The sequence below is a fragment of the Ascaphus truei genome, chromosome 1 (genome assembly GCF_040206685.1).
Source record: "Ascaphus truei isolate aAscTru1 chromosome 1, aAscTru1.hap1, whole genome shotgun sequence".
Classification (NCBI taxonomy): domain Eukaryota; kingdom Metazoa; phylum Chordata; class Amphibia; order Anura; family Ascaphidae; genus Ascaphus; species Ascaphus truei.
Genome location: NC_134483.1, coordinates 488,679,319 through 488,706,445, shown reverse-complemented (window position 1 = coordinate 488,706,445; position 27,127 = coordinate 488,679,319). Strand labels below are relative to the sequence as shown.

The following is a 27,127-nucleotide window of genomic DNA, read 5'->3' as shown; positions in this document are numbered from 1 at the left end:
ATGACAGGACACCCGGCGCTCATGCTTGGAGCGCTCTCCAGGGTGCCTTCTCCCGTGCGGAGGCGCGCTGAGGGAAAGCGGGTGCTTTCCCTGGCCTTGGTTAGTGCGGCGTCCGGGAGCGTGCCGGGGGGGCGGGCCAGTGACGTCATGGAGCCAAATCTAAAATTTTCATAAGACACACGCTTCCGCATGCTTGCGGAAGCGTGCGCGAGCCCCTGCTATAGCCGCTCTCATTGTGGCTGCAGGGGCTCAGTGCTGAGCGTGAGCGCGCCTCAGCACGGGTCAGCTCTGGGGAGAACTTCATTTTAACGCATCAGATTAAAAACAATGCAAGGCACAAGAGAACTCTTTAAATAAATAAATGCTAACAAATGGTGATCAGTGTGGACTGCTGCTTTAAATACTTAATGCTGCCGGGGATGTCATATTGAGCGTGGCCATTTGAGCTTCTGCTTTTCTCTATGAATATGAATTGTTTTGTACGATTTCTGCGCAGTTTATATTATTTGCCTAAAATGCTGATTATACTGTATAGCCTGTGTCTCTGGACATTTCAGCATACGAGTGGATAAACAGGAAATCAAATCAGAACTAGAAAAACACCTATTTCTCATGTATGGGGTAAAAATGACACCTTTTTATTTACAACCTGCAGCACTTTCAGAACCAACACTGTTCCCTAAAATTAGCAATGTCCCTGTTAATACCAAACATCTTTTCCTATGCATGTTTGTTGAACAGTTTATTTTTTTCTTTTACAGAGTGAATCATTGCAGCTTTACTCTCTGCTGATATGATATTGCAGAAGCAATGGGAGTTACTCAGTGAAAGCAGAGGACATAACCCTACGAGGAGACCGCTTTCAACAGACCATGCTACGCCACCCAACCAGAATGTGGTTTAGATGTGTGTGTTCAGGCCGGGGAAGGCATTGGCTGTCAGACACAGCTGGCTCCTGTGTCCTCTCTGCTTCCTGGTCTCAGCAGCACGTGCCCAGCGTGCCCTTCTCCCCGGGGCACCATCGCAGTCACTCATCAGCATGTCTAGGAACACCAGGATAATCCTTATTTTCGGTGGTTTTGTGACTGCAGTGGCAGCAGCTTTTTACCCCATATTCTTCCACCCCCTGGCGAACATAGATGAATACAGTAAGTGACATCGGACTCTTGTTTCTGTTTCACAGGAAGGGGAGGGAGGTGTTTGCCTAGACTTGGTGCATGCAACATTGTAAACAGTAATATGGATATTAGTACCCCCCTAGAGGTGTGTGTCTGTGTAAAAGGCTGTGCTCTGGTTAAAATTAGGATGGTGAGGAATCAAGTTCAACTAAGCGATAAGACTGATATCTTATTCAATTTACTGTATATCTATTATATAACAAGCAGTCTAAATGTGTTATCAAGCACGTATTGCATGACATACACTGTTTTCAGTGTTATGTTGTCATATATAACATTTGTGTCAAGGTTTCAAACTTGTCTTTGTTGCATGCCTACTCACAGTTCCTAATTGTGCGGAGCAATGTAATCAGTTGTGTTCAGCAATTGAGTTTAAAAGAACAAGTATCGGTGAAGTTGTGTTATGATAACTTTTAATGGAACAACCCAAGTGTGTCCTAGATAAAAAATTACATGTCCAGAGCTCACACACACACACGTATTGTATGCCTATTCTTACTGCAAAGTGTTGTTGTTATACTTTTTTTTATTTTGTTTTTTTGTTTGGTAGGATCAACAATGGGATTCCTGGGGTAACATTACTCTGGTGAGCTAATAGGAAGCCACTATCTGCCAGCTGACCTTTGTGGCCATCAATTTGATTTCAGCCCCGGGGACCCCCTGCTTCCTGAGATACCTCCTGTAGGTGCTGCCGATATCTCTGTGCAGTTTAAGTTCCCGCATCACGTGGGCCAATAGGAAGACACAAGGGATAATGTTGCAGCTTCCTATTGGATGCTGCCGGACTTTTAAACCGCCATATTGTGAACCCACCCAAGGCTCCTACCCCTAGCACATGCGAAGGTAATTCGCTCAGGAAGCAGGGGTCCCCAGTGCTGAAATCAATGAGTTTCATCTTCAGAGACTCCCCTGCTTCAAATCTATTTTTTATTATTTTGACTTGGTGTCGCTTGGAGTGCTGCTTTAGGCTAAGGTCCCGTTGCACGCGTCCGCACGGCTGGCTTGCTTGCCGGCGGCGCGTGCAACTCGCTGTACCGCGATCTGCGGTCTACAGGATACTTTTCTCGGAGCGGGGGGGCGTGGCCAAACGGGTCGGGGGGGGGCGCGGCCATGACGTGAGGGGCCGGAGCGGGAGGTGGGCGGGAGTGGGAGGATTGACAGGGAGGGGGGGGCATGGCTTGAGCGGAGGGACCCGCTACTCTTCCCTCCCCTCCCCTCCCTCCACGGGCTGCCACGGGCTGCAGGTAAGTAAAAAAAACACACACACGCAGGCACACACACACACACACACACACACACAGACAGAGACAGGCACTCACGCACTCATACACACACACACACAGACAGAGACAGGCACGCACACAGACAGGCACACACATACACACACACAGGCAGGCACGCACGCACGCACTCAGACACACACACAGAGAGGCACTCACGCTGCTTTCACTCCACACTCCTCCCCGCTCCCCGAAGCCTCTCCTCCTCCCGCAGCCTCCCCTCCCCATTGGCTCACAGCCACACCACGTGACGCGTCAACGCTAGGAAACACCATTCTCTGGTGTCTCCTAGCGGCTGACGCGCCACAGCGTGTAGTCAGCTGTGCCGCCAGGGGGGACCGGGACCGGCTCGCAAGGATTCCCCTGCTGGTGGGGAACTCGCTACATTGCCGCCCGCGCCAACGAGCGCAGCGGGTCCCAGGCCTTAGGCCTCGGGCCGCGCTGATCAGCGCTCCTGCTCTGCCTCGCCTGCTCAAACTGGAGCTTTTTTGTGTCCGGCGAGGCAGTGAGTACGCTTTGGGGGCGGGGCGGAGGCGGGCAGGAGGCGGGGCTAGTCCCTCTCATTGGATGTGAGCGGTCACGTGACCGCTCCTCCGCTTCCCTGAGCGGCAAATTTTAAATTTGCCTGTCTCTTCAAAATACCTGAGCCTCCGCACGCATGCGGAAGCGGCTGCTAAAGCCGCGCTGATGACAGATGCAGGGGGTAAGTGCATCTGCTCAGCAAGGCTCACCGTACTATGTCCCAGGCCTTAATCTGCAGGCCAAGCAATATCCTATGTGTGTTTTAAAAAAAAAAAAAAAACAGTTCTGTACTATGAGAAAATACTTGTTGCATTTTTTTTAAACCAACTTTGACATTTATAAAGTATTATAATGTATTTAGCATTTTTTGTTTCTATACCAACCATTTACAAAGTGAAATCCCCTTCCTCTTCTGAAACAGACTCTAGCACAGGGGGGTGCAAACTTTTTTTTCCCCCTGCGCTCCCTTGCCGGCGGTCCCCTCACCTACGCGCACCACCGCTCCGGCGTCATGACGTCACGTTGCCATAGCAACGTGACGTCATGACGCTGCGTTTCCATGGCGACGCGTGTAAGACGCCGCCGGGCCAAGGTAAGTTAGGTTTACAGAGGCCCTGCACTTAATTTAAGTGCCTTCAGGAAGCGCGCGGGGCCTCTGTAAATCCTGCATTCAGTCGGGGGGCGCTCCCCCCAGTTTACACACCGCTGCTCTAGCAAACTGCTTGAGCCCTGCCCCCTATCTAGCTGTGCACCAATTGTATCTAGTGACTGCCTGGTCACATGGTCTTCCCCACACATCTTTGGTCCTCTTCTGCTGCACTGACAGCCTTTTATTGAACCCCCCAGCCGAATCTTCGCCGATCGATCGTCATTTTAGTAATTACTTATCATTGTATTGATGCACATATTAAAGGGGGATGGGGGAGGGAAAACTGCAGTTTGGACTGCTGCTTTAAAGCCTGACTTGTAATAGCCCAGAAAAAATACTTTGCACAAAATAAATATTTTGTTAGGGCCTCGCCTTTAAAGCAGCAATACAGGGTTTATTTATTTATTTTTTATTGCAGGGGGTCTCCAGAGCTGACCTGTGCTAACTTTACCTCCGGGGACCCCCAGCTTCCAGAGATACTTACCTTCGTAGGGGTGCCGGTATCAATGCAGCCAGGGAGCTGTGTGCCTAACATAATGTCGTTTAAATGTCCCGCGTCACTTGGGCCAATAGGAAGCTGTGACGCATTCAGTGTGACTTCCTATTGGCCCGTGTGACCAGTACATTTAAACTCCACAGAGATACTTACCTCCATATGGGGTATCTCTGGAAGCTGGGGGTCTCTGAAGCTGAAATGAATGCAGTTCAGCTCCGGAGACCCCCTGCTTCAATCCAGTAATAAAAAAAATAAGTGAAGCTTGTATTGCTGCTTTAACATCGGATATTACATGCTGTAGATGAGGAAAAACAAGCTGCAGCAATGCTCAAGTTGCATTCATTACAGTTGAGTTTAGCGATCCCCATAAATAATTCCTTGAAATCTAGATTATTTTACATGGAAGTATGTGGTAAGAAATGTAAAGAAGTAAAAATAAAATGCTAGGGCAGTTGGTACTGTATAATAATAAAAAAAAGTTTTGTCCTTTTTTTTTAAGTGTAATTACACTTTTAGTTAAAACATCAACCACTATGTTCTTGTAATGTTTTTTTTGTGTGGTATAAAGTCTGGTAAATCTTTAATTTTTTTAATAAGTTTTACAATGTTTTGTTTGTTTATATTTTCTCAACTTTGCATTTACTAGAGCGAGAACAAGCAGTAAATCGTGCTGATGTAAACCAGGAAAATGTGCAGCCACCAGGTGAGTATTACAAATATGGTTTTACATCTGATCCATTTGCAAAAAAATAAATAAAATAAAAAATAAAAAATTTACATTCACTAAAATGAACATGGCATTTTGGATTGGACACAGCAGGGGATAGAAACATCATATATACATATCATTGCTGTCTGTGAATGTATTTAAGATCTCAATTTAGCTGATGTTCAGGAGTTATGTAATTTTTAGTATGAAGGGGAAATATATATATATATATATATATATATATATATATATATATATATATATATATATATATATATATATATATATATATACAGTGGATGACAAATCACCAAAAAATCTACTCGCCACACAAAAAAATCTACTCGCCACCTAGTACCAAACGTGTGCTGCTTGGGCCAATATTTACTCGCCCGGGGGTTAAATCCACTCGCCCGGGGCGAGCAAATGTATAGGTTTGTCGAACACTGTATATATATATATATTTATATATTTCCCCTTCATACTAAAAATGACATAACTCCTGAACATCAGCTAAATTGAGATCTTAAATACATTCACAGACAGCAATGATATGCTATTATGACTTAAATTAATGTGAGTGTTTCCCCCACCCAATCGCATATAGGGGCCATTACAGGGTGTGTGGTGCATATACCTGCTGGCAACAGGAGGGCTGAGTCGTCCCAGCTACAACAGGGTGTACCCCATACCAACTACTGGCAACCTGATAGTACCAGGACTTATTGCCAGCCCATTGGGCAGAATCCTAGTCAGGGGGTACCCTGCTACAGTTATGGCACAAGAAACGGACAGTATACGGTATACAAAAATGCTAGTATGAACACAAGTGTAAAGCCCTGTCAGAACATGAGGGGCCAGTGTCCATAATATACTAACAATGCTAATTAGCTTCACCACAAAACACTGCAGAGTAGCAGCATATCACATTAATACTTGGTTCCCAAACAGGCTCAAAGTAAAGCTATCCAATAGTAACAATTAATGTGTCACTTATACATAAGTAACCACCATAATAATGGTGTAGAGTGGATGTAAGGGGTTAATTGTAAGGCGGAATAAACAAAAAAAACCCACACAGACAGCAGTAAATAAGACTTATTCACTTGTGTTCATACTAGCATTTTTGTTTACCGTATACTGTCCGTTTCGTTCACATGGGGACTCTTTTATTTATGGTTTATTAGTTGTCATTTTATGCATTTCGTCAGTTTTTAGCATGTAATAAAATTGTATATGTTTTAGTTGTGTTATAGTTAGGTTTACGTGGATATTTCCCATTTGGTCTGTAATAATTTGATATTAGTGGTACTAGTTATTTAACTGGTACTTTATGTACATTCTACTGTTTACAATGAGTGCAAGCTTTAGGGACTTTTAGTGACAACCTCTTGTCACTTATCAGTGTCCTCCAGATCATACCAGGCTGACATTTCACCTAGCACTGTATGAGACACAAATACCATGGTCAGGATTAACCAAGCCTCGATGCGGAGTATCGCACCGTGTTCAGGTGGTACCTGCTATTGACTTTTATGGCAGTTACCGTCGGATGAGACTTCCTTGTTTTATTTATTTCTCAGCGTAGAGGGGTTCTTGTCCACGACTGCCAACTTTTTGTTTCATGTTCAGATTTTTGTAGTGATAACATAACTCCTGAGCCACCCTCTTCTCGCCATAATATGAAAGTGGAGGTAGCGGCCTTCGGTTTTGTTGCTCTGCAAATGTTAAGTCGTAAGATGATATGTGAGGATGTTCAACGTACATTCACATGGCGTGTTTTGCATTTTAGTCATCTTACTGACTTGATGCTTGTGGGATTTATAAAGTGTGTGTCTACACGCGTGCACACACGCACACATGCATTCTGAACATAGCAATTGTTTATAGAAATGCAGATCCAATTTTTTTGTCTCAAAATTGAACAAAATATGAATACTGTAACCTATTTAAGATTAACATTTTTTTTTTTTTTTGCCTTTTTCAATAAACGAAATGCCTGAATTTATACAAGCTACAGTATATAGTTGTATACTAGATCTCAGTTAACTGCGTCTTTCTGGCTAAAACCATAATTTGGGATATGGATTAAAAATGGTACAATTTGAGCCAGACATGGAGTGTCTGCGTTAATTGGCAAGCGGCAACTTATGTATGAATTTAATTAAACTTTGGTTGGGGCAGAAATCTTTGGAGCAGAGGCTAATGCCACCTAAGCCCGGCGGATTTGTTTGGAGCAAAGAGAGAGAGAGGAACACTGCACCAGTTTCAGGCGCAACTTGATTTTAGTTGAATTAGTTTAAATGCTATCGAGTCAAGGAACTGCAAACACATAACCCTGTACTTTCAAATGATTAGAATGTTAATATTGTATTCAATAGTAGTTCTGTATCTCGCGGCTGCAGAACTTGCGCAAAATATAGCACCAGATTTATCAAAGCAAAATGCCATTAAGTAACACAGGACCTTTTTCTTAGATAAATCTGATGCAGTTATTTTCACCAGTTTTGCCTCCGTTTTGCAGCTGATAGATACTTTTCTTTATTTGTTTTATGTATTTTTTTTTTTTTTTTTTGGTGACCTGTCATTTTATTTTCCTAGGTTTGAAAGTGTGGTCTGACCCGTTTTCAAGAAAGTAAACCCAACTCATGCGTTGCTTTTGGAAAAGTGGATGTGCTGTTCCTTAATGCAGACACTGCTAACATACCTCTTTAAGTTGTGGAGAATACATCTATTCCTGATGTTTGTATAAAATTTAAATAAAGCTAGTTTTGTATGATTTCTCTGTTTGTGAGTAATATATTCTAATGGTTTTGTTTGACTCCTTTACAAAACAATATTACCCTCTGGAGTTTTAACTGAGGCTTTTCCCAATATGTCCTGAAAATTACTTTGGCTTTCTATTTAAGTGTTTTATGTAGGTTAATTTCTGAAGCTTTTGCAAATTGGTTTATATTAACTACAAATTGTTCTCTTAAGTTATTAATAGATATGGTTTTTTTTCTAATATAAAAAAGTAATCACAAATACTGTTAAATATGTTTAATTCTGAAATAAACTAAACATAAGTACTTTTGCTTACTTGCTGTGATCTTGTTTGTAAATGCAATTATCTTAATGATTGAGTCAATTCAATGAGCGCTTGTAGTCTGTTTTCACACACAGCAGGAGGGGTAGGCCATGAAAAGTATCTGATCAGAGTTCCCTCCAGTGATTTGATCCTCGTTCTGCAGCAGCTGTAAGAAAAAAAATTGGAAGATTTAGAAGTGCTCTTCTGACCAATAGATGGTGTAAACAACTCTGATGTTTGTGCCAGAAGTCATTACTTTTAAAGTTGCACAGCAAAAGTTGTTCAGAGCAGCAGGTCAAAATTAGCTGCCTACTGCATATTGTGGTAAGTATACAAATATTAAGGCACTCCCTGGAGTTGTTAATAAGCCTGGTTATGGGTATAGAAAAAAAAGAAAAAAGAAAGGTGATGTGAAATAGCGCTAATGGGAATTTAAACAATTGACCCTACTCTGAGGGTGAGCCCTATGGTAGAAAGGCAGCCTGGTGATAAACTGACAGTACAATCAGAATAGACAGCATATAACAAAAAAGAGATACCGGCGCCTAATGAGTCCAAAATGATGGAATCCTGGATATCCAGTAGAAATAGTTCCAGTCCCAAGATGATCAACAGTCTCTAAATCTTTGGGTGCTCAGATAGGACTTCATGCAGGGGAAGTGGAACATGTAATGAGAAAAGAGATATTTAGTGCAACACAGCTAAACAAATTATACAGACATAAAATTGCAAACTGGCTGGCACAAAGTGACAAGACAAACAGACACAACTAGACATACAACACTAAGCAAAGCTAATGATAAAAGTTAATTTATTTTAACTAAGGATTAAAATAGTAGGACGAATAGCTGATACGCCGCTCTGGTGGGTTAAAACCTAGATAACACTCACAGGACGGCAGATATAAAATCGCATTGAGTCAATGGAGGCTGGTAGCCACGTGTTTGGGGTCCGCAGGGTGTCTTGGAAGCCTTGTATTCCTTCTGTATCTCTTTGCTGGCAATAACCGGAAGTGACGTCTCCGTCGTGGCGAACCGGTAGTGACGTCGCCAGATGTGACGTCAAAGCCTGGCAATCTCCAGTGAAGCTGCAGGAAACGGCAATCTGCACCTCCTTGCCCCTCGATCGTTCAAACAGGGCACTCAGCGCTTGTACTGCTTGTACTAATATCAACCAAAATGTCCAAAATATTAATAAAAATGCCCTACGCGTTTCGTGTGTCTAAACACACTTCCTCAGGGGAAGTATCCCAGAGCGGCGTATCAGATATTCGTCCTACTATTTTAATCCTTAGTTAAAATAAATTAACTTTTATCATTAGCTTTGCTTAGTGTTGTATGTCTAGTTGTGTCTGTTTGTCTTGTCACTTTGTGCCAGCCAGTTTGCAATTTTATGTCTGTATAATTTGTTTAGCTGTGTTGCACTAAATATCTCTTTTCTCATTACATGTTCCACTTCCCCTGCATGAAGTCCTATCTGAGCACCCAAAGATTTAGAGACTGTTGATCATCTTGGGACTGGAACTATTTCTACTGGATATCCAGGATTCCATCATTTTGGACTCATTAGGCGCCGGTATCTCTTTACTGGTTATGGGTATAATACGTTTCTCTGGTGATCTTAACATATCATAAACGTCACCAGTATCATTCATGTAAGACTCTACAGATGGCTTCAAATTAGCCAAGTAGTCTGTCTGTAATTGCCAAATTTATAGAAAATGGGTCCTCATTCAATACAGTCCAATATCTTACCTTGTGCGGACTCCAATGAATTGAGTGGAAAAAAGTGCATGTTTGTAGTTTTCTGCAGGCTAAAATTCCTGGGGGTCCTCCGACCTGTAATCAAAATGGTTTCAAAACCATTAAGGCGATTCGTCAGTTGCTAATTTGCCTTAATTATGTATATAATATGTCGGTCTCTTCTCTGTATAATGAGCAAAGATGTCTCTCTGTGCCAGTCATACGTTGTTTTATGTCTATAAAGACCGTGAAGGATTTGGAAGCACTGTATTGAAGGTTTAACCTTTGGCCTGTCTCCTATTTGCCATAGTCTAAGTATAATGGTAAGGAATAATACCAGCGCAAAATTCACATAAATCTGTAGTAATTGGAAAAAAAAACACATAAAACAGCACATAAGCAAGTGCTACATGGGGAGTAGTCCGTGATACATTGTTATCAGATTCCCATAGACATCACAAGATAGGTGTTGGTTTCTGGAGGAAAATCTGCAAGCTTTAGCGGAGGGATAAGTGTCCACAAATGGGTGAGTGGTAAAGCCGGTAAATACAGTATGGCTAAATCACTCTTTACCTCTTTCAACTCACGAGTGTATAGCAGCGCTGAGGACAGGAAAAACCCATGTGGGTGAAACCTATATGTAATTGTCGCTCATACTGTCCTTCCTCTTGGCATAATAAGTAACATTATATGAAATGGGGCTAATGTTTGTTTGGCAGGGATTATCCCTCATAAACCATCATAATTAATATTAACAATTATGTTCTGTGTTTCTCTGGATTTTATCCCCTACTTAAAGCAGCAATCCCATCCGTATAACATTTATTTACAGCCCTGGGTCCATGTGGGTCCTTGGAAGCTGAACCGTCTTATTTTCTGCTTCCAGAGACACATGGTTCCCAATTTACTTACCAGTTTGCAGGTTTTGGAGGCCATTATGAATTCCCGAAAGGGGAGGAGGACACCGGTAACTACGCCAGTATGTATTATGTATGTATGTATATATATATATATGTATATATTTGTGTGTGTATGTATGTGTGTGTGTGTGACCAGGGGGTCTACAGCGCTAAAATGAATACGGCTCAGCCTGGTTATCTTTTATTTATATGTCGCCAACATATTCCACAGCACAGTACAATGTGCGAAGGAGGACAACCTATGACAAAAGAGTGCATGTATGTTAAGACAAACAGACGAGACCAAGGAGGTGCCTGCCCCGAGGAGCTTACAGTGAAGAACAGGTCGGCAACCTGCGGCTCTTTCTGCTCCTACTTGTGGCTCTCTGCAGGTTGCCAACTCCCAGCTGCTGCCTCTCTCCCTCACTATCTTGGCGGTGGCTGCGGGGGGGCCCGGCCGGCGCTGGTCGAGCCTCTTGTTGCCGCCAGCGTGGGACACCCGCTGGAACACTTTGTTTACCACGGCTCACCAGCGACGGTCATCCAGCAGAATTATACGTGAGGTCTATTTATATAATTGCAATTCAGTATGTGTCGAGCAGATGGAGCACTGCATATCTATGTTCATGCTTGCGTGGAAGGCACATCTTTCTATACAATGTCACTAGAAATATATAGAAAACCTGGATGTCACAACACCGACACAATGGCTGAGGTCGAAGCAATGTCTGCAATAGCGCCTATACGTGTAGCCAGCACACTACCAGAAGCCCCCGCTGCACCCACAGTACCTTTAACCACAGAAGACGCCACAGTACATGCCGAACCCGTAGAGCTTGCTGCACCCACAGTGCCTAGATGCCCTACAGATGCCACAGTACCCCCAGTTCCCCTATCATTACCCGCTACACAGGCAGCACCCACAGCCCTCATAATACGTGACCCCCCAGCAGCAACCTTACGCGCACCACGTGCCGGTGCTCCACCACCCATGCCCTGATGACCCTGACAGATGTGTGTACGACTCGTGGATGGGTTACTACTATTGCCACCTGTAGCAGGTAATTGTCAGTGGCATGGGTTTAAGTGTCAGTCAAAATTGTGTCTCTTTGCACACCCTTCAGTACGCTCCACGTTTATGCGTTTTAGTGCTGGGTGGGTTAATCCCTCCTCACGCCTGTGTAGTAACCCTGCCAGCCCTGCATGGGGTTACTACGGACCACGTATTTTGCTGCTACTGCCTGTCAGGATACCACTCAATGACCGCTCTGTGGGAGATTGAGGTGTGTACAATACTGTGGGTGCCTTTTTTGGCTACAGTATGTAGGCAGGTTTTTGTGTGTACTGCATTAACATTTGTATTGTCAATAGTTTTGTCTTAACAAAAACCCATCACAAACTTGCTATTACTCTTTCCCCACCCATTGTCCTTCTGAGCACGGAGACGCGGCTGCAGCTTAGTGCACACAAAGACACACTCGGTTAGGAGAGTGAGCAAACAGAAGGTGCACGTTTTAGTGGGTATTAGGTAACATTTGTGCTCTCCTGTACTATTGATTGCAAGTGAGGATCACATGGAGATTCGCTGGGCTTGTGCCACTCCTTCTAGCCACAAAATGCATCCAGTCAGGTATGTTTACAATTCATTGTGTGTCTTAAAATATATACAGTGCTGTATAATAAGTAATACAAGTATTTCCTCCTCCTCAAGCAGGTTCTTCCAGTGTCTAGGGCAGAGCTTTCCAAACTTTGCATGTTGGTGACACACTTTTTAGACGTGCATCGTTTCGCGACACAGTAAATCTGTTTTACTAGCAAACCGGAGGTTAAACTAACCCCTTATAAGAGATACGGACACATACATAAATTGTAATAACAAAATGTATGGGGACACAACATATCTCATGAAAACCTTTCATTTATATTTTTTTAAATATATGATTTGTAAGATAACATACATTTCCAAAATTGTTGTCATTTATGAGTGACACCGAGAGAGAGGGTGAGAGAGGGGCTGGGTGACTGACTGTGGATTGGTGTCTGTATTCATTCACACACACACACTCTTGCACACAAACGGGGATCGGACACACGGGGGGCCAATCGGAGCAGGGGGGCCAAATCGGACTGTGGGGGGGGGAGGCGCCTCCTCAATGTGCAGCTCGGATAGAGATTGGCTGCACGCCAACCAGTCAGGTGGGGGGATTTGTATTTATTTCTTTTCCCCCAGCACGCGCATGTCACCCTGTGGGGACCAGTTTTGTCTAGGGGACGGCACACGGCCCAGCAAACCCCGTTGGTGGCCCTAACCGCCCGCGGCCCCCCCTAAATAATCATGCGCCCCCCAGTTTCCGCACCGCTCAGAGGTTTCTTGTTACGTTCGCGTGACACACCTACACACTGCAGCCGACACACTAACGTGTCGCGACACACAGTTTGGAAAGCTCTGGTCTTGAGGAATCAAGAGACAGGCTTTCACAAACCTCTGTGCACCGTTTTATTTTTAATTTTTATATACAGTATGCAACAATTACTCGATAGGGCTGTCAGAATTTTGAAACTGTTCCGTACTATACGACAGCTTTTTATTTTAAGAAATATTTTCATTTAAATATACAGTATGCAACAATGTTATTAAACGGCCCCGCACAATTTGAAGTGGACATCCTACATATATAAAGCATGAATACTAATTTTTTGTAAGGGAATTCTAATATATTAAACAATTATTCAATAGTGTGGGATATGATTTTTTTCATATGTCCCAATACATACAGTACAGTAAATATATTCTATTGTATTTTGAACTAAGGGAGATTCAAATCCTCTGTTCACCATGTCAGACGGCCTGCACAGGGGGGAGTGAGGATGGATTGGGAGCGAGGATCTGATGCCAGAGCCTTCCCCGGTGCTTCCCCCTCGGCGCCAGGCGTCCTGCGTGCTGGCATGGTTGGAGGGGAAGCCTTGCCTTCCCTGGGGCTTCCCCGGTTGCTCTCCTTTCTGCTGGGTGGGGGGGCTGGTGGCAGGCAAGAGGGGTGGTCGCGTTTTTGAGCGCTTTGGGCTGTGGTCCCAGTCAGCACTGGAGCACGCGCGCCCGGCGGGGGGGGGGAGGGGGAGCGGCGCGTGCACAGCGCTGCACCGCGATCTGCGGTCCTGGGACAGAGGGAGAGTTTGCGGCAGGTTTGCAGGGGCGTGTCCATGACCTAACGCGGCTGGTTTGCCCTCATTGGCTGAACCGCCGGCGGGGGCGTGGCAACGCCTCCATCGCAAACTCTGAGCTTAAATTACCCTGTCTCAGTGAAAACCTGTCACGCATCGCTGGGGAAATGGGGAAGTGCGCGACAGGGTAGTAACTGGGACCTGACTGACTGGAGGTGGCGTAGCTTGAACGCACAGCGCACGCCAAGTTGTGCGGTGTTGAAGGTACTGGGGCCGCGGCCTTGCTCGTGTAGACGGAGTGGAGGCCCTGCCTTCCCCGAGGCTTCCCTGGCTGCACACTTTTAGGCTTCTCCCTCCCGCCCACCGTCGCCAGACTTGCAGAGCGGCAGAGCCGGGTCCAGCCTCCCCGCTTGCCGCGCTGATCCGCTTGGGGTGGCCGGTGGGTGCGGGGTGGGGGAGGCGGTGTGGCACGATGGAGCCACGCGCGATCGGCGCGTGTCTCTGGGGGAGAGCAGAGGTGCAGGGAGAACTCCCTGCCAGGTGTGAAGCATGTAGGAGCAGCTGTACCTGACTGCTGGAGTACTCCGACTGAAGGGGTTTCCGTCTGGGCCTGCTGCTTCACATGCTCTCTCACACCAACCACTGCTCCCTGCCAGCGCTGTGGCTGTAAGGGGGCGGCCCCAGTCACTTCTACAGCGCACGCCTCGGCCGGTCCCAGTCCTACCTTGTCGCGCAACTTTCCCCAGCGGTGCGCGACAGGTTTTCAGGGAGGCAGGGGAATTTGAAATTAACATCTGCGACTGAGGCGTGGCCACGCCCCCGCTGGCGGTTCAGCCAATAAGGGCGAACCAGCCGCGGGACGTCATGGCCACGCACCTGCAAACCCACAGCCACGCCCCCTCCCGTCGCAAACCTTCCCTCTCCCCTCAGACCGCCTATTGCGGTATAGCGCTGTGGACGCGCCGCCCCCCCGCCGGGCCCGCGTGCCACAGTGAAGACTGGGGACTCAGCATCTCCCCGCTCTGTACCGGTAACGGAGAGCGGTCACGTGACCAGCAATAGCCAATCACGTTTATAAATAAATAACCGACATGGGTGACATGGAAAATATTGTAGTGCAAATGTAATGGTGGTTATAATGTACTAGCGGCTACTGTGATGGTGATTATAATGTACTAGTATACTCCGTAATTGTGGCTATAGCGTTCGGGTAGGTACTGTAATTGTGATTATAATATAATTAGATGTACTGTAATTGTAGGATAGGGTTTAGTAGGTACAATAATTGTGGTCATAAGGTACAAGTTTGTACCATAAGGGTAGTTATAATATGCCGGTTGGTACTCTAATTGGGGGTCTAGTGTACGGGCATGTACTGTAATTGTGATTTCAATATACCGGTTGGTATGGTAACTGGGGTTATAGCGTACTGGTATGTACTGTAATTGTGGTTATAAAGTACTGGTATACTCCGTAATTGTGGTTATAAGGTACTGGTATACACCGTAATTGTGGATATAGTGTACGGGTAGGTACTGTAATTGTAATTATAATGTACCGGTATGCACCATATTTGTGGTTATAGGGTGCGGGTATATACTGGAATGGTGGTTATATAATTATAATTATGCACCATAATTGTGGTTATAGTTTGTTGGTATGTACTCATGGTGGTTATAATGTACCAGTATGTACCGTAATTAAACTTTTAGGTCATTGAGATGTGAATATTAAAGGATGGGAATGGGCACAGTTATACCAAAGGATATGTATATATATATTTTAAAAAAAAAAAAGGGGGTGGGCACATGTATTTCTGTTTACAAGTGGTAGAAATGGGAAGAGTCGTTGGCCACATGCTTGTCTGATAAAAGTGTTGGCATTGGGAGGAATTAATCGCCACAGGTAATTTTGTATTGGTCTTGTAGGGCGGGGTTCCCTTCCAGGGTCTTTTAACAGCTTATAAGACAATTGCTAGAGGGAGTATGCTGCATATTCAGGTCAGGGACTGTAGCATAATGAAGGTTATTCAATTACGTGGAAAATTTAAAGTTTGTACGTTTTTAATGGGGCAGTATGTGGTACGCTTGCTAAAGTGTCTGCCGGTACCTATGAACGTAGGAGGTACTGCAAGGGAAAGGCATGATCTGGGTATATATATATATGTATAGGTATAATAAAAAAAATTAAAAACCCTAAGCTTGGGCTAGGGCTGGATGCCGGGCACATATGTGCAAGGAATGGGGTCTGCCTGCTAGCAAGATGTCTCGCATACCGATGATAACATTATCATTTCATGTTTATTTCAATCAGCTTGGTACTTTGTTCAAGTAACAATTCTGTTTTCATCTGGATTCGGGATCATCTCTGTCGACGGCGCTATACTCCCTACACACACATGACAATTGGATAAACAGCGCACATGCTTTATTCTTCTTCACAAATTGAGACAAAACACAAACCCGCCTCTCATATCGTCTTGTCACATAGCACATCTGTAATAGTGTCTTTCATAGACCAGATCATACAACTACAGACGGAGATGCAAAACAAGGAGGAAGGCTGGTTCCAGCAACAACTATTGGATGCATGCATATAACATGCATGGAGCAGAGGGCGGACAAGGCCATGCGAGCAGACAAGTTCAAGCTGGCAGGCAGGACCAGTTGAGTGGACAAGGTGGGCACGCTCACGCATGCGTGGACGCGTGACCCTAAACAAGTGATGAGGTCGCCCCCAGCCAGGAGGTGCGGATGAGGTGAGTTTAAGGGAAACGCCGCTATGGCATGGTGTAAGTCCGCAAGTGGGGTGGCGCCCCATGTCAAGGTTGCTAGGGGGCATGTCGACACAGAGGTTTTCAAGGCCATCGGCAGTCATGGATGAGCCAGTGTTTAGGGTGTCGAGGTCCTCTCATTCTGTAATTTCAGATGGCAGTGAGGTGGCGACCGACTCGGGGATGAATCGACCGCATGCGGCTGAGGCCAGCCACCGTTGGCGGTGCATCGTCGACAGCACGGGGACGATCCGAACGCCGGGGGAGGCCTTCTAATAGAGGCCATGGCGAGGAGTCAGCCGGGGCGGATCTCGACAGGCGACCTGCAATGCCGCCCTTGGCAACCCGCACCAAGGCAAAAAAGCGGTCGACAAAAGATAAGTGACCAGCAACACCATACACGGGTATAGACAATGGGAGTTTCCCGAGGCTAGCAGGGACCTTACCTCCTCGAGTGATTTTGGGTGAGTCAGCCTTGAGTGCAGGATCACAGCTTATGGAAGCTGCTTTGTTGGGCATAAGGCAAGCTCGAACCCTGTTAGCGGCGCATCTTGATACAGGGCCAAGGTGACAGGAGGCACAAGCAATCATATTGGGGCGTCAACGCCTACTTCTGGAATATCGCCAGCAGCAATCGTAACGCCAGCAATAAGCACAGCCCCAGTTATAATGCCAGTCAGAGCATCAGCAACAGCTATAGCGCCTTCAATAGCCATGGATTCCCCACAGGTAGCTAGCGACACAGTGCAGGGGTCTGCAAAGCAGGCCACGCAGGTGGGATCGCTACCTTCCACGCTTGCCCTCCTTCCACTTCAGTTTCACCGACTGAGGAGAAGAGTATGCCTGACGTGGCGTACAAGGACTCTTACACGTCCAAACTTAGCCCATTGGGAATACATTTACTTAAAGAGGTAAGGACGAGATTTGGGCAGGGGAATACGTGGAGACATTATCTCTGCTTCCAGGCTACAGGGAAGCGTTGGCAAGGTCGACCAAAAAAGGTGATGCGAGGAAAGAGGACGTGATAAAAAGAAAAAGGTTTTTTTCCACGCACCTTTCGCAATTGGTCAAAGGCTTTCATATTCTGGCTGGCGTAATTCGGGAGAAGGAACCGCAAGTGTGGACCTCACTCTTTAAGTACCACGATATAATTGAGGAAACACGCCACAATTACGGAGGCACGGGCTGGCGGACGTTTGACAAAAGTTTCAGGCAATCAATGGAGGCTCACAAGGGCGAGATAGCTTGGGACGTTGATCTTTATGTACAGTTGGTTTCAGGAGGAGGGCGGCCTCCTTTCACGGGGGTAGCAAGGTAGGGGCGCATGGCGAACTAGCATACCAGTGGCTAATCATACACTGTGCAGTCACTCAGACGTCTGTTGGGCGTTTAACCAGTCTAACTGCACGTTTGACAACTGCCGTTTCCGGCACATCGCTCCATTGGTGGTGGTCGCCTCGCACAGTCAAAGTGTTTTAAAAAGGGCGCACATGGAGGTAGAGGTACAGGGTGGAAGATTGGCCACGAGGTTAGCGACACCGATAATCGTTGGCAATTTGGCACCGTGGCTTGCAAGGTACCCCAATTAGGAGGCAGCCCAGCTACTGTTAGCTGGGTGTAAGGAGGGGTTCAGGATTCCGTTTGAGTATCAAGCAGGATCAGAGGGTGGACGGAATTTGAAATTGGTCTGGATACACGGTAAGGTAGCTAGGGAGAAAGTTTGGAAGGAAGGAGAAACGGGGAGAATGTCAGGCCGCTTCGATTTCCCCCTTTTCCTAATCTCAGGATTTCCCCATTGGGGGTGGTCCCCAAGAAAGAGGCGGGGGCCTATAGGTTAATCCGACACCTATTTTACCCAGAGAAGTCATCGGTGAATGACGGTATCGATTGAGAGTTGTGTTCGGTGATTTACACAAACTTCCATCAGACGGCAGCACTAATGGAAAGGATGGGTAAAGGGGCATTAATGTTAAAAGCTGACATCAAATCGGCTTTCAGGCTTGTGCCGGTTCACCAAGGGTGTTTCTACTTGCTAGGCTGCATACTCGAGGACCAGAAATACATCGATTTAGGCTTGCCAATGGGCTGCGCACTTTCTTGTTTTTATTTCGAGACGTTTAGCACCTTCTTGCAATGGGTAGCCCCCCCCAAAAAGGACCTCATTGAGGTGTTTCCAAGCACTGCATGGCCACTTAGTATTCGCAGTACGCGTCTTGCCGGCAGGAAGGGTGTTTGCTAGCATTTTTATGGATTTCTTTTGTAGTAATGAGGGACTGTGTGTGTTTTTTCCCCCTGATGTTTGCTGAGGATCTGGGATTTGACACTTGCGAAATCAATTTGAGCATGTAGTTTTGAGTTAGTCCACTAGGTGGCCACTGTGACTTGTTCCATTTAGAGCAGGCCTGCCCAACTCGTAAAGTGAGAAGGGCCGAATTGCTCCAAGGAATTTTTTTTTGAGCCGCACAGGTTAAATCATCATCATCATCATCATCATCATCATCATCATCATCATCATCATCATCATCATCATCATCATCATCATCATCATCTCTCCTCCAGCACCTCTCATCATCATCATCATCATCCTCATCCCCCTCCCCTCAATATGACACACTCTCCCCCTACCCTCAATATGACACACTCTCCCCCTCCCCTCAATATGACACTCTCTCTCCCTCCCCTCAATATGACACTCTCTCTCCCTCCCCTCAATATGACACTCTCCCCCTCCCCTAAATGACACTCTCTCCCCCTCCCCTCAATATGACACTCTCTCCCCCTCCTCTCAATATGACACTCTTTCCCCCTCCCCTCAATATGACACTCTCTCTCCCTCCCCTCAATATGACACACTCTCTCCCTCCCCTCAATATTACACTCTCTCTCTCCCTCCCCTCAATATGACACTTTCTCCCCCTCCCCTCAATATGACACTCTCCCCCTCCTCTCAATATGACACTCTCCCCCTCCTCTCAATATGACACTCTCCCCCTCCTCTCAAAATGACACTCTCTCTCCCCCTTCAACTCACATCACACCCCCCTGCAACTCACATCACTCTCTCCCCCCCCCCTGCACCTCAGATCACTTCGTCCCCTGCACCTCACATGTCAGCAGCCCCCCCCTCACGTCAGCAGCCCACCCCCCCTCACATGTCAGCAGCCCACCCCCCTCACATGTCAGCAGCCCACCCCCCCTCACATGTCAGCAGCCCAACCCCCCCTCACATGTCAGCAGCACCCCCCCCCACCAGCCCGTTTTTCACACCCACCCCCCATCAGCCCATTTTTCACACTTTAACTTTTTTTTAATTTTTTTATTTATTTAATTAACTGGCGCCCGACCGGAGTCATCGCGGGCCGCACAAAGAAGCCAGGCGGGCCGCATGTTGTGCAGGCCTGATTTAGAGCAAACAAAACATTCCTTAGGCCTCTGACATGGTAGCATTGACAGCGCTCAGTAGCGCCAACGCTCATGCTCTCCTGCTCAAGCAGGAGTTTTTTTCTGTCCCTGCATGAGCGTCAGCGTGCGCGCTTTTGTGCCGGGGTGGAGGCGGGACGGGAGGCGGGGCTAGCGCGCCACGTCACGGTGCCGACGTCACGGACTGCCATCTTTTAGCAGTCACGTGACCAGCCCTCCGCTTCCCTCAGCGGGAAAACTTAAATTTCCCTGTCGGCTGCAATTCCACACGCCTCTGCATGCCTGCGGTAGCGTGCGGAAGCGCCGACTAAAGCCGTGCTGATAGGGATAATGTTTCGCCTCAGCACGGTCTTTTTGACCATGGCCCTGGCCTTACAGGGGAAGTTGTCTTAAGTTCTCTTCCTGTTCGCCACAGAATCAGATTCTGACAAATTCCTAGGTCTTGGTCCTCTAAAAGGGTTCTCAATCTATAAATCTGCTTACCTCCAGCATCTATACGGCGACTAGAACTTTGTACAGGCATACCCCGCATTAACGTACGCAATGGGACCGGAGCATGTATGTAAAGCGAAAATGTACTTAAAGTGAAGCACTACCTTTTCCCCACTTATCGATGCATGTACTGTACTGCAATCGTCATATACAGGCATAACTGATGTAAATAACGCATTTGTAACAGGCTCTATAGTCTCCCCGCTTGCGCACAGCTTCGGTACAGGTAGGGAGCCGGTATTGCTGTTCAGGACGTGCTGACAGGCGCATGCGCGAGCTGCCGTTTGCCTCTTGAGCGATATGTACTTACTCGCGAGTGTACTTAAAATGAGTGTACTTAAACCGGGGTACGCCTGTACAGCTTTGAAACATAAATACGTTTGTTATGCTTATTGTACTATTATAATTCCCTGTACGGTATTGTCTTTGTGAATCGCTGAATGCACTATTGGCGCTACATAAATAAAGATATACATACAAATAAATAATTGCAAAAATATAACATTTAAAAAAAAGGAAAGATTGTCAGTTATCTCATTCCTCCGCAATCTCCACACTTTGAAAGGATCGTTTTTGGAACTACTTCCAAGTTTTCACAAACAGATTGGTCAGAGTAATGCCAAATGACTGACTTACTACGTTACACATTATTTCTTGTTTTTTACTTTATGTTGAGGTATACACACGGGCACGATAAATATTTTAACTTGACCGACTGTTAATGAAAATGACTGATTTAAGGCTTTGCGCAAATGATTCGGTTTTAGTTCAAAAGTTAAATCCACATTTTCATAAATAGTTGGAGGCATTTTCTAACTATGTTTGCCAAATCTTTAATTTACAAAACATGGATTTGGAGATTACACATTTAAATCATCTTGGGTTTGGCAAAATCTACATCAAAATAATTTTTTGTAAAAAGTTCACATTCAAATCATCATGTACACTATAAGATAAATTCAGTACCAAATTGTAATCTGCCTGTGTTTTTTCATATATGCCCATATACTGTAGCCCGTAGTCTAAATCAGCGTTTCCCAAATGGTGGGTTGCGACCCGGCACCGGGCCACGGCACCAAAATTGCTGGGTCGCAGCGAGGCTGGTCGCGCGGTGTCTCCCGTCCCCCCCGCTCAAGTTAAAAAACAATGGCGGCGATTCCCCCGCGGTCCCGCGCGCTTGCGCAGGGCAAGCAGGGCCCGCTCCCTTCCTCCCTCCCGCTCCCAACGTGGGACGGAGGAGGAAGTACCAGCTCCTCTGCGGCCCGCACGTTACATGGGGGAGGGTGGAAGTACAAGCTCCCAAGTGTCCCTGGCCCCCTCCCTCCCACCCACCCAAGTGTCCCTGGCCCCCTCCCTCTCACCCATCCAAGTGTCCCTGGCAAACCCAAGTGTCCCTGGCCCCCTCCCTCCCACCCACCCAAGTGTCCCTGGCCCCCTCCCTCCCACCCATCCAAGTGTCCCTGGCAAACCCAAGTGTCCCTGGCCCCCTCCCACCCACCCAAGTGTCCCTGGACCCCTCCCACCCACCCAAGTTTCCCTGGCCCCCTCCCACCCACGTGTCCCTGGCCCCCGACCTCCCACCCACCCAAGTGTCCCTGGCCCCCTCCCACCCACCCACCCAAGTGTCCCTGGCCCCCTAAAGTGTCCCTGGCCCCCTCCCACCCACCCAAGTGTCCCTGGCCCCCGACCTCCCACCCACCCAAGTGTCCCTGGCCCCCTTCCTCTCTCCCACCCACCCAAGTGTCCCTGGCCCCCTCCCACCCACCCAAGTGTCCCTGGCCCCCTCCCACCAACCCAAGTGTCCCTGCCCCCCCCCCTCTCCCACCCAAGTGTCCCTGCCCCCCCCTCCAGTCACTCACATCCGTCGTTGCCTGTTATTCACTGTTTGTGTCTGTGTGCGTATAGGGGAGAGCGTGTGTGTGTGTGTGTGTGTGTGTGTGTGTATCAGTGTCTGTGTGTGTGTGTATCTGTGTGTATCTGTATCAGTGTGTGTGTGTGTGTCTGTGTGTGAATCAGTGTCTGTGTGTATCAGTATCAGTGTAAGTGTGTGTATCAGTATCAGTGTAAGTGTGTGTGTATCAGTGTGTGTGTAGCAGTGTCTGTGTGGCTGCGTGTGTGTCAGTGGCTGGGTGTGTGTCAGTGGCTGCGTGTGTGTGTATCAGTGGCTCTGTGTGTGTATCAGTGGCTGCGTGTGTCAGTGGCTGTGTGTGTGTGTGTGTATCAGTGGCTGTGTATGTGTGTGTATCAGTGGCTGTGTGTGTGTGTGTATCAGCGGCTCTGTGTTTGTCTGTGTGTGTATCAGTGGCTGTGTGTGTGTGTGTGTGTGTGTGTGTGTGTGTGTGTGTATCAGTGGCTGTGTGTGTGTCTGTGCAGGCCCTATAGGCCAGTATAGGCGATAAAATTTTTAGTGGGTCACGAAAAAGAAGTTAAAAAATAACCGGGTCACGGAAAAAAAAGTTTGAGAAACCCTGGTCTAAATGGTTAGATTGTAAATTTTAGCATAGACCATGGATGGCGAACCGACGGCACACAAGACCAGTTTGCATGGCATCGTTATGCAACCCGAGCGACTCCAAGCCTCCTATAGTCATCAGGTGCCCATGCTTACGTCACATTTCAAAACCACAAGCATGTGACTCACTGTACAATATGCTTTGCAGCAGGGTGTAAGGTGCCAGCAACTCGTAGGGTCAGGATTGCTGCCACCATCACTGCTGCTATGTACTGTACTTTAATATTTGCTAATATTTGCTAATGTAGCCGTCTTTCCACCACCCTAAGTGAGATTGGGGTGGGTAGGTGTATCTGACTACGTATCAGTGTGGTGCTCTACCTGTTTGGCAACCAGGAGGGCTGAGCTTCCGCCACGGGGAACCTGGGGTATATACTTAAACTCGGTGCAGCGCCTCCACTGATGAGGGATCCCAACGTGGTGGGAGTGTGCCCTCACCAGAACAACCATACAGTAAATACACACAATGTGAATAAACAGTTTTTACTGAGCATGAACGATAACTTCAATTAAACTCTCTTTGCATAACTGTCATGGGAGAGGGGGTTTGGCCCGGGACTCTCACCTGGGAAGCAAGGGTTAACTGGACTGTGGTCCAGTAATGTGTTTTTACCTTGCTTCAGCATTCTCAGGGGGTCTCTCGGTTTAGAGCCCCACTGTTGTTGCCTGGCTATGGGCTGGAGGTATTAGGGGCAGTGGCAAAGTTACCCCACCCCCAGATTACCTGCCAGCCAGGAGCCAAGGCAGGTGCTTCTGCACCAGTGCCCCTGGGCTCCTCTCCGGTAATGGGGAGGCAGTGTCAGGGAGATGGCCTCACTCAGGTGTCCCTAGGATCCAGGTTAGGAATAGCTAGGGAGAAGCGGAGTGAGGGAAGGCTGCAGGTAGGTAGCCAGCACCAGGTCTCAGTAGGAGAAGAAGGGCTAGTGGTAGCCGGGGAAGGAAAGCAGCAGGTATGGCAGCTAGAGTTCCCCATTACCCTGGCAGAGCCTCAGGGGTTCTCTCAGATCAGCAACCCCCTGTTGCAGCCTGGCTATGAGCTGGGGGTATCATGGGCAGTGGCAAGCTTGTGCCATCCCAGGGATACCTGCCAGCCAAGAGCTAAGGCGGTTGCATCTGGAGGGATGCCCCTGAGCTCATCCCTGGTAAGGGGGAGACAAGGTCAGGGAGGTAGGTGCACTCAGGTAGTTCCAGTGTCTGGGTTAGGATTGCCCAGGGGGGAGCAGAGTGCAGGTGGGCTGCAGGGAGGTAAGCAGCAGGAGTCATCAGCAGGGGCTGAGGTGCTGGGCCTAGGGGAGGCTAGGCAGGGAGACACTGTGGAGCAGGGGGAGATAAGAGGTCAGTGGGGTGTCAGGCAGCTGGCAGAAGCTAGGGATTGGCTAGGTAGGCAGGAGGTCCCTTGTTCTGACTGGCCAGGAGTGACCCCCCTGACAGAGTTCCCAGGGTTCCCAGAGGTGGGGCTGTGGGTAGGTAGGCAGCCAGGAGCAGTAGCCAGGGCAAGGGGGGTACAGCAGAGGGTTCTGTCTCCAGGGCAGCCAAGGGTAGCTACAGGGAGGAAGGGCAGCACAGTGGAGTGGAGAGGAGTGATGCTGGCCCTAGCAACAGTGGTGGTAGCAGGTGCTTATTTCCTGGCCTTCAGTTTTGAGAGGGCAGGGGCAAAGCACCTGGGTACAGGATACTGGGAGATTGCCTTGTCCCAGGGGGCACAAGGAGGGGGTAGGAGTCAGCACCCCAGGTGGTTTCTGGATTCCAGAAGTGATGCCACTCGGGGTGGAGACTACCCTAGAGCCAGGGAGGAGGCAAGGGTATAGCGGAGCAGCTACAGGTGGGCACAGGGCCAGGGCAGGTAGGGTCCCTACAGGCTGGTGACATAGCTCTTTCCCAGACTTGGTTGACAGGACAGTGACGGTCTGTGCTTGATAGCTGGTCTCTCGCTGGTGCAGAGACATGCCAGTCTCTGGGCAGTATGCAGCCTGGTCTGCAGAGGTGCCCCTTCACGATGGGCTTGGTTCACCAGGCACTGGGTGGGGGGCAGGGGTGGCAAAGGAGAATGCCCGGCGGCCACGTTGGAGCCCTGCGCAGCAGGATCTGGACTTCACTATCCAATGTGGCCAGGACAATGTACTGGACAAGGCCGGAGGACAATTTTGCTAGGCCAATCCCTCAGGAATTATTGAGTGCTTCAAGGATGCCAGTGGTGTCCCAGTGCCAGGGTGGGCAGCTGGGTCACAAGGCACCCATTGAGCAGGGGAGGTGTCATGGAGAGGGGGTTTGGCCCGGGATTAAAGGGGTTACACCCCATTTGGCCACCCCCTACTCTCACCTGGGAAGCAAGGGGTTAACTGGACTGTGGTCCAGTAATGTGTTTTTACCTTGCTTCAGCATCCTAATGTATATTCCCCTGTAAAAATGTATTGTTTCTGTTCCAGTGTTTACACCAACACATACACTGGGATTGATGCGGGAGGTAAAGGGTTAAGGTTAACTTAGTGTTTATAGCTCTGTGTTCCATGTTTCCGCCTTTTCAGGCACCATTTTGCAGAGTCCCATAAGTTGCCATTGGAGCTCCATGCATTCCAATGGCAGAAGTAGCGGTTTTGGACCTGTTTTCCAGCGACGACCAGCAGGTGGCGTCCGAGAGGAGGAGCGGCGGTTTCCCATTGTAAGTCAATGGGGCCATTGACTTCAATGGGGATTCCTCGACGCCGATCTCCATGAATAGGTTGGCAGCTATCCAAACCGCAGACCGCAAAAGCGGATACAATGTCTTTGAAAAGAGCTTTATCACTTTGGTCAAGTTCAATGACAATTGGCGTGGGAATCTTAGGTTCTAGGGCACCTGGGAATAAAATTCTTTTTGCCCTTAGCCCCTAGGAACCCCCACACACGACCCCCATCGGGTCCGGGAATGAGGAACCCCCGTAGAGGTTCGAGCGGAGAAAGAGGGTCGCGCCATTGACTTTAATGGCGGAACGGAGGTCCCATTGAATCCAATGGCGGCGTGCACCCATGCATTGTCTATGGCGGCGCCGGCCATTGATTCCAATGGGGAAAAGCCGCGTGGTGTTGAAACGGCTATGTTCGAAATTGTGAAAAGTGTAAGTCCATATCTCCGGTTCTGGAAGGACCAGAGGGCTGGGATTTGGGTGGCATGTAGCCAAGGTTCTCGCATGAATGCATGGCCATTCCCAGCCCTCTCCGAACAACCAGAGGGAGTGTGGGCAAATGTAAAGAGTTTTGGTTTTTCCATAGACTTCAATGGCGGCGTGTCCCCGTTGAAAGTCTATGGCGGGGAACCCCATTGACTGCAATGGCGGAGCCGCGCCATTGAAAGCCTATGGCGGCGGAACCCGTTGATTTCAATGGGTAAAGAGTGAAAGGCAGAGATTCATTTTTAAAGGGAAGAATCCTGTATTTTAAAAGTGTTTTACCTGCATTTGTGTATCTCTGGTTCTGGGGGTCGCAGAGGGCGTAGACTTGGCCACAATGGAGATACAGTTCCGGCAAGAAAGGCTGGCAAGTATCGGCCCACTGGGCCCAACGGAACTGATTATATTAATATGTGAAGATATTAAGCTGTGAATAGTATTTTGGATCTGGTATGAGAACGCAGACCCCATCTGCTATGTTAATAGGTCAGGAGGGCAGACGAGTTGTCTAGCATAGGCCCTCTGATCAAAGGTTGACAGTTCTGATTGTATGCACTAGGGCGGAAGAACAAAGGGGCTGAGTGGTCTGTAAGTGTCATAGTTCACACTTGCAGATAAGGGAGAGTCTACTTCAAAGGACTTCACTAGCCAGCTAGGCGCCCCAGGGTTAAGAGATAGGCCTGAGATGATATATAAGTGAGGCTCAGCCTATACTCATTGTCTTTGTGTCATCCTGAGATTGCTGTATGAACTGCTAATCAAGATTTCTGATTATTTCGTCATTCCAATTCTAAGTAAGTGCATATTTTGTCTGTTATTTGTATATCTCGTGTGTTCACCTTTTTCAAGGAATAAATTATATTTTATCATATCTAGTCGTGTTCAGTTCAACCCAGGTATTTTGGTGTATATTATAGCTTGTCATAAAGTTACCGTGACAATAACATCAATACATCATATGAATAACATTGCATCACCCTGAATGCATACCATCCCCTCACCCACATGTCCATCATCACATCACCCTCAGTCCCTTTGGTAATGATGTGCTTTATCCCTTGAGTGTCCACAACAATAAGG

The 27,127-nt window shown here is 47.6% G+C and overlaps 1 protein-coding gene across 2 annotated transcripts; it reads left to right on the top strand.

The window, feature by feature from the left end:
• Positions 1 to 900: 900 nt before the first annotated feature.
• On the top strand, positions 901 to 7,615 carry SMIM20 (small integral membrane protein 20). Of its 2 annotated transcripts, none has more exons than XM_075568302.1 (3): positions 901 to 1,148; positions 1,729 to 1,764; positions 4,772 to 4,828. In XM_075568302.1, exons 1-2 carry the CDS (start codon positions 905 to 907, stop codon positions 1,752 to 1,754), a joined length of 270 nt encoding a protein of 89 aa, XP_075424417.1. In that variant the 5' UTR covers positions 901 to 904; the 3' UTR covers positions 1,755 to 1,764; positions 4,772 to 4,828. The 2 variants fall into 2 exon arrangements, with proteins under 2 accessions (XP_075424417.1, XP_075424409.1); XM_075568294.1 differs by lacking the exon at positions 1,729 to 1,764 and adding an exon at positions 7,436 to 7,615 and having other exon boundaries at positions 926 to 1,148.
• Positions 7,616 to 27,127: the final 19,512 nt, after the last annotated feature.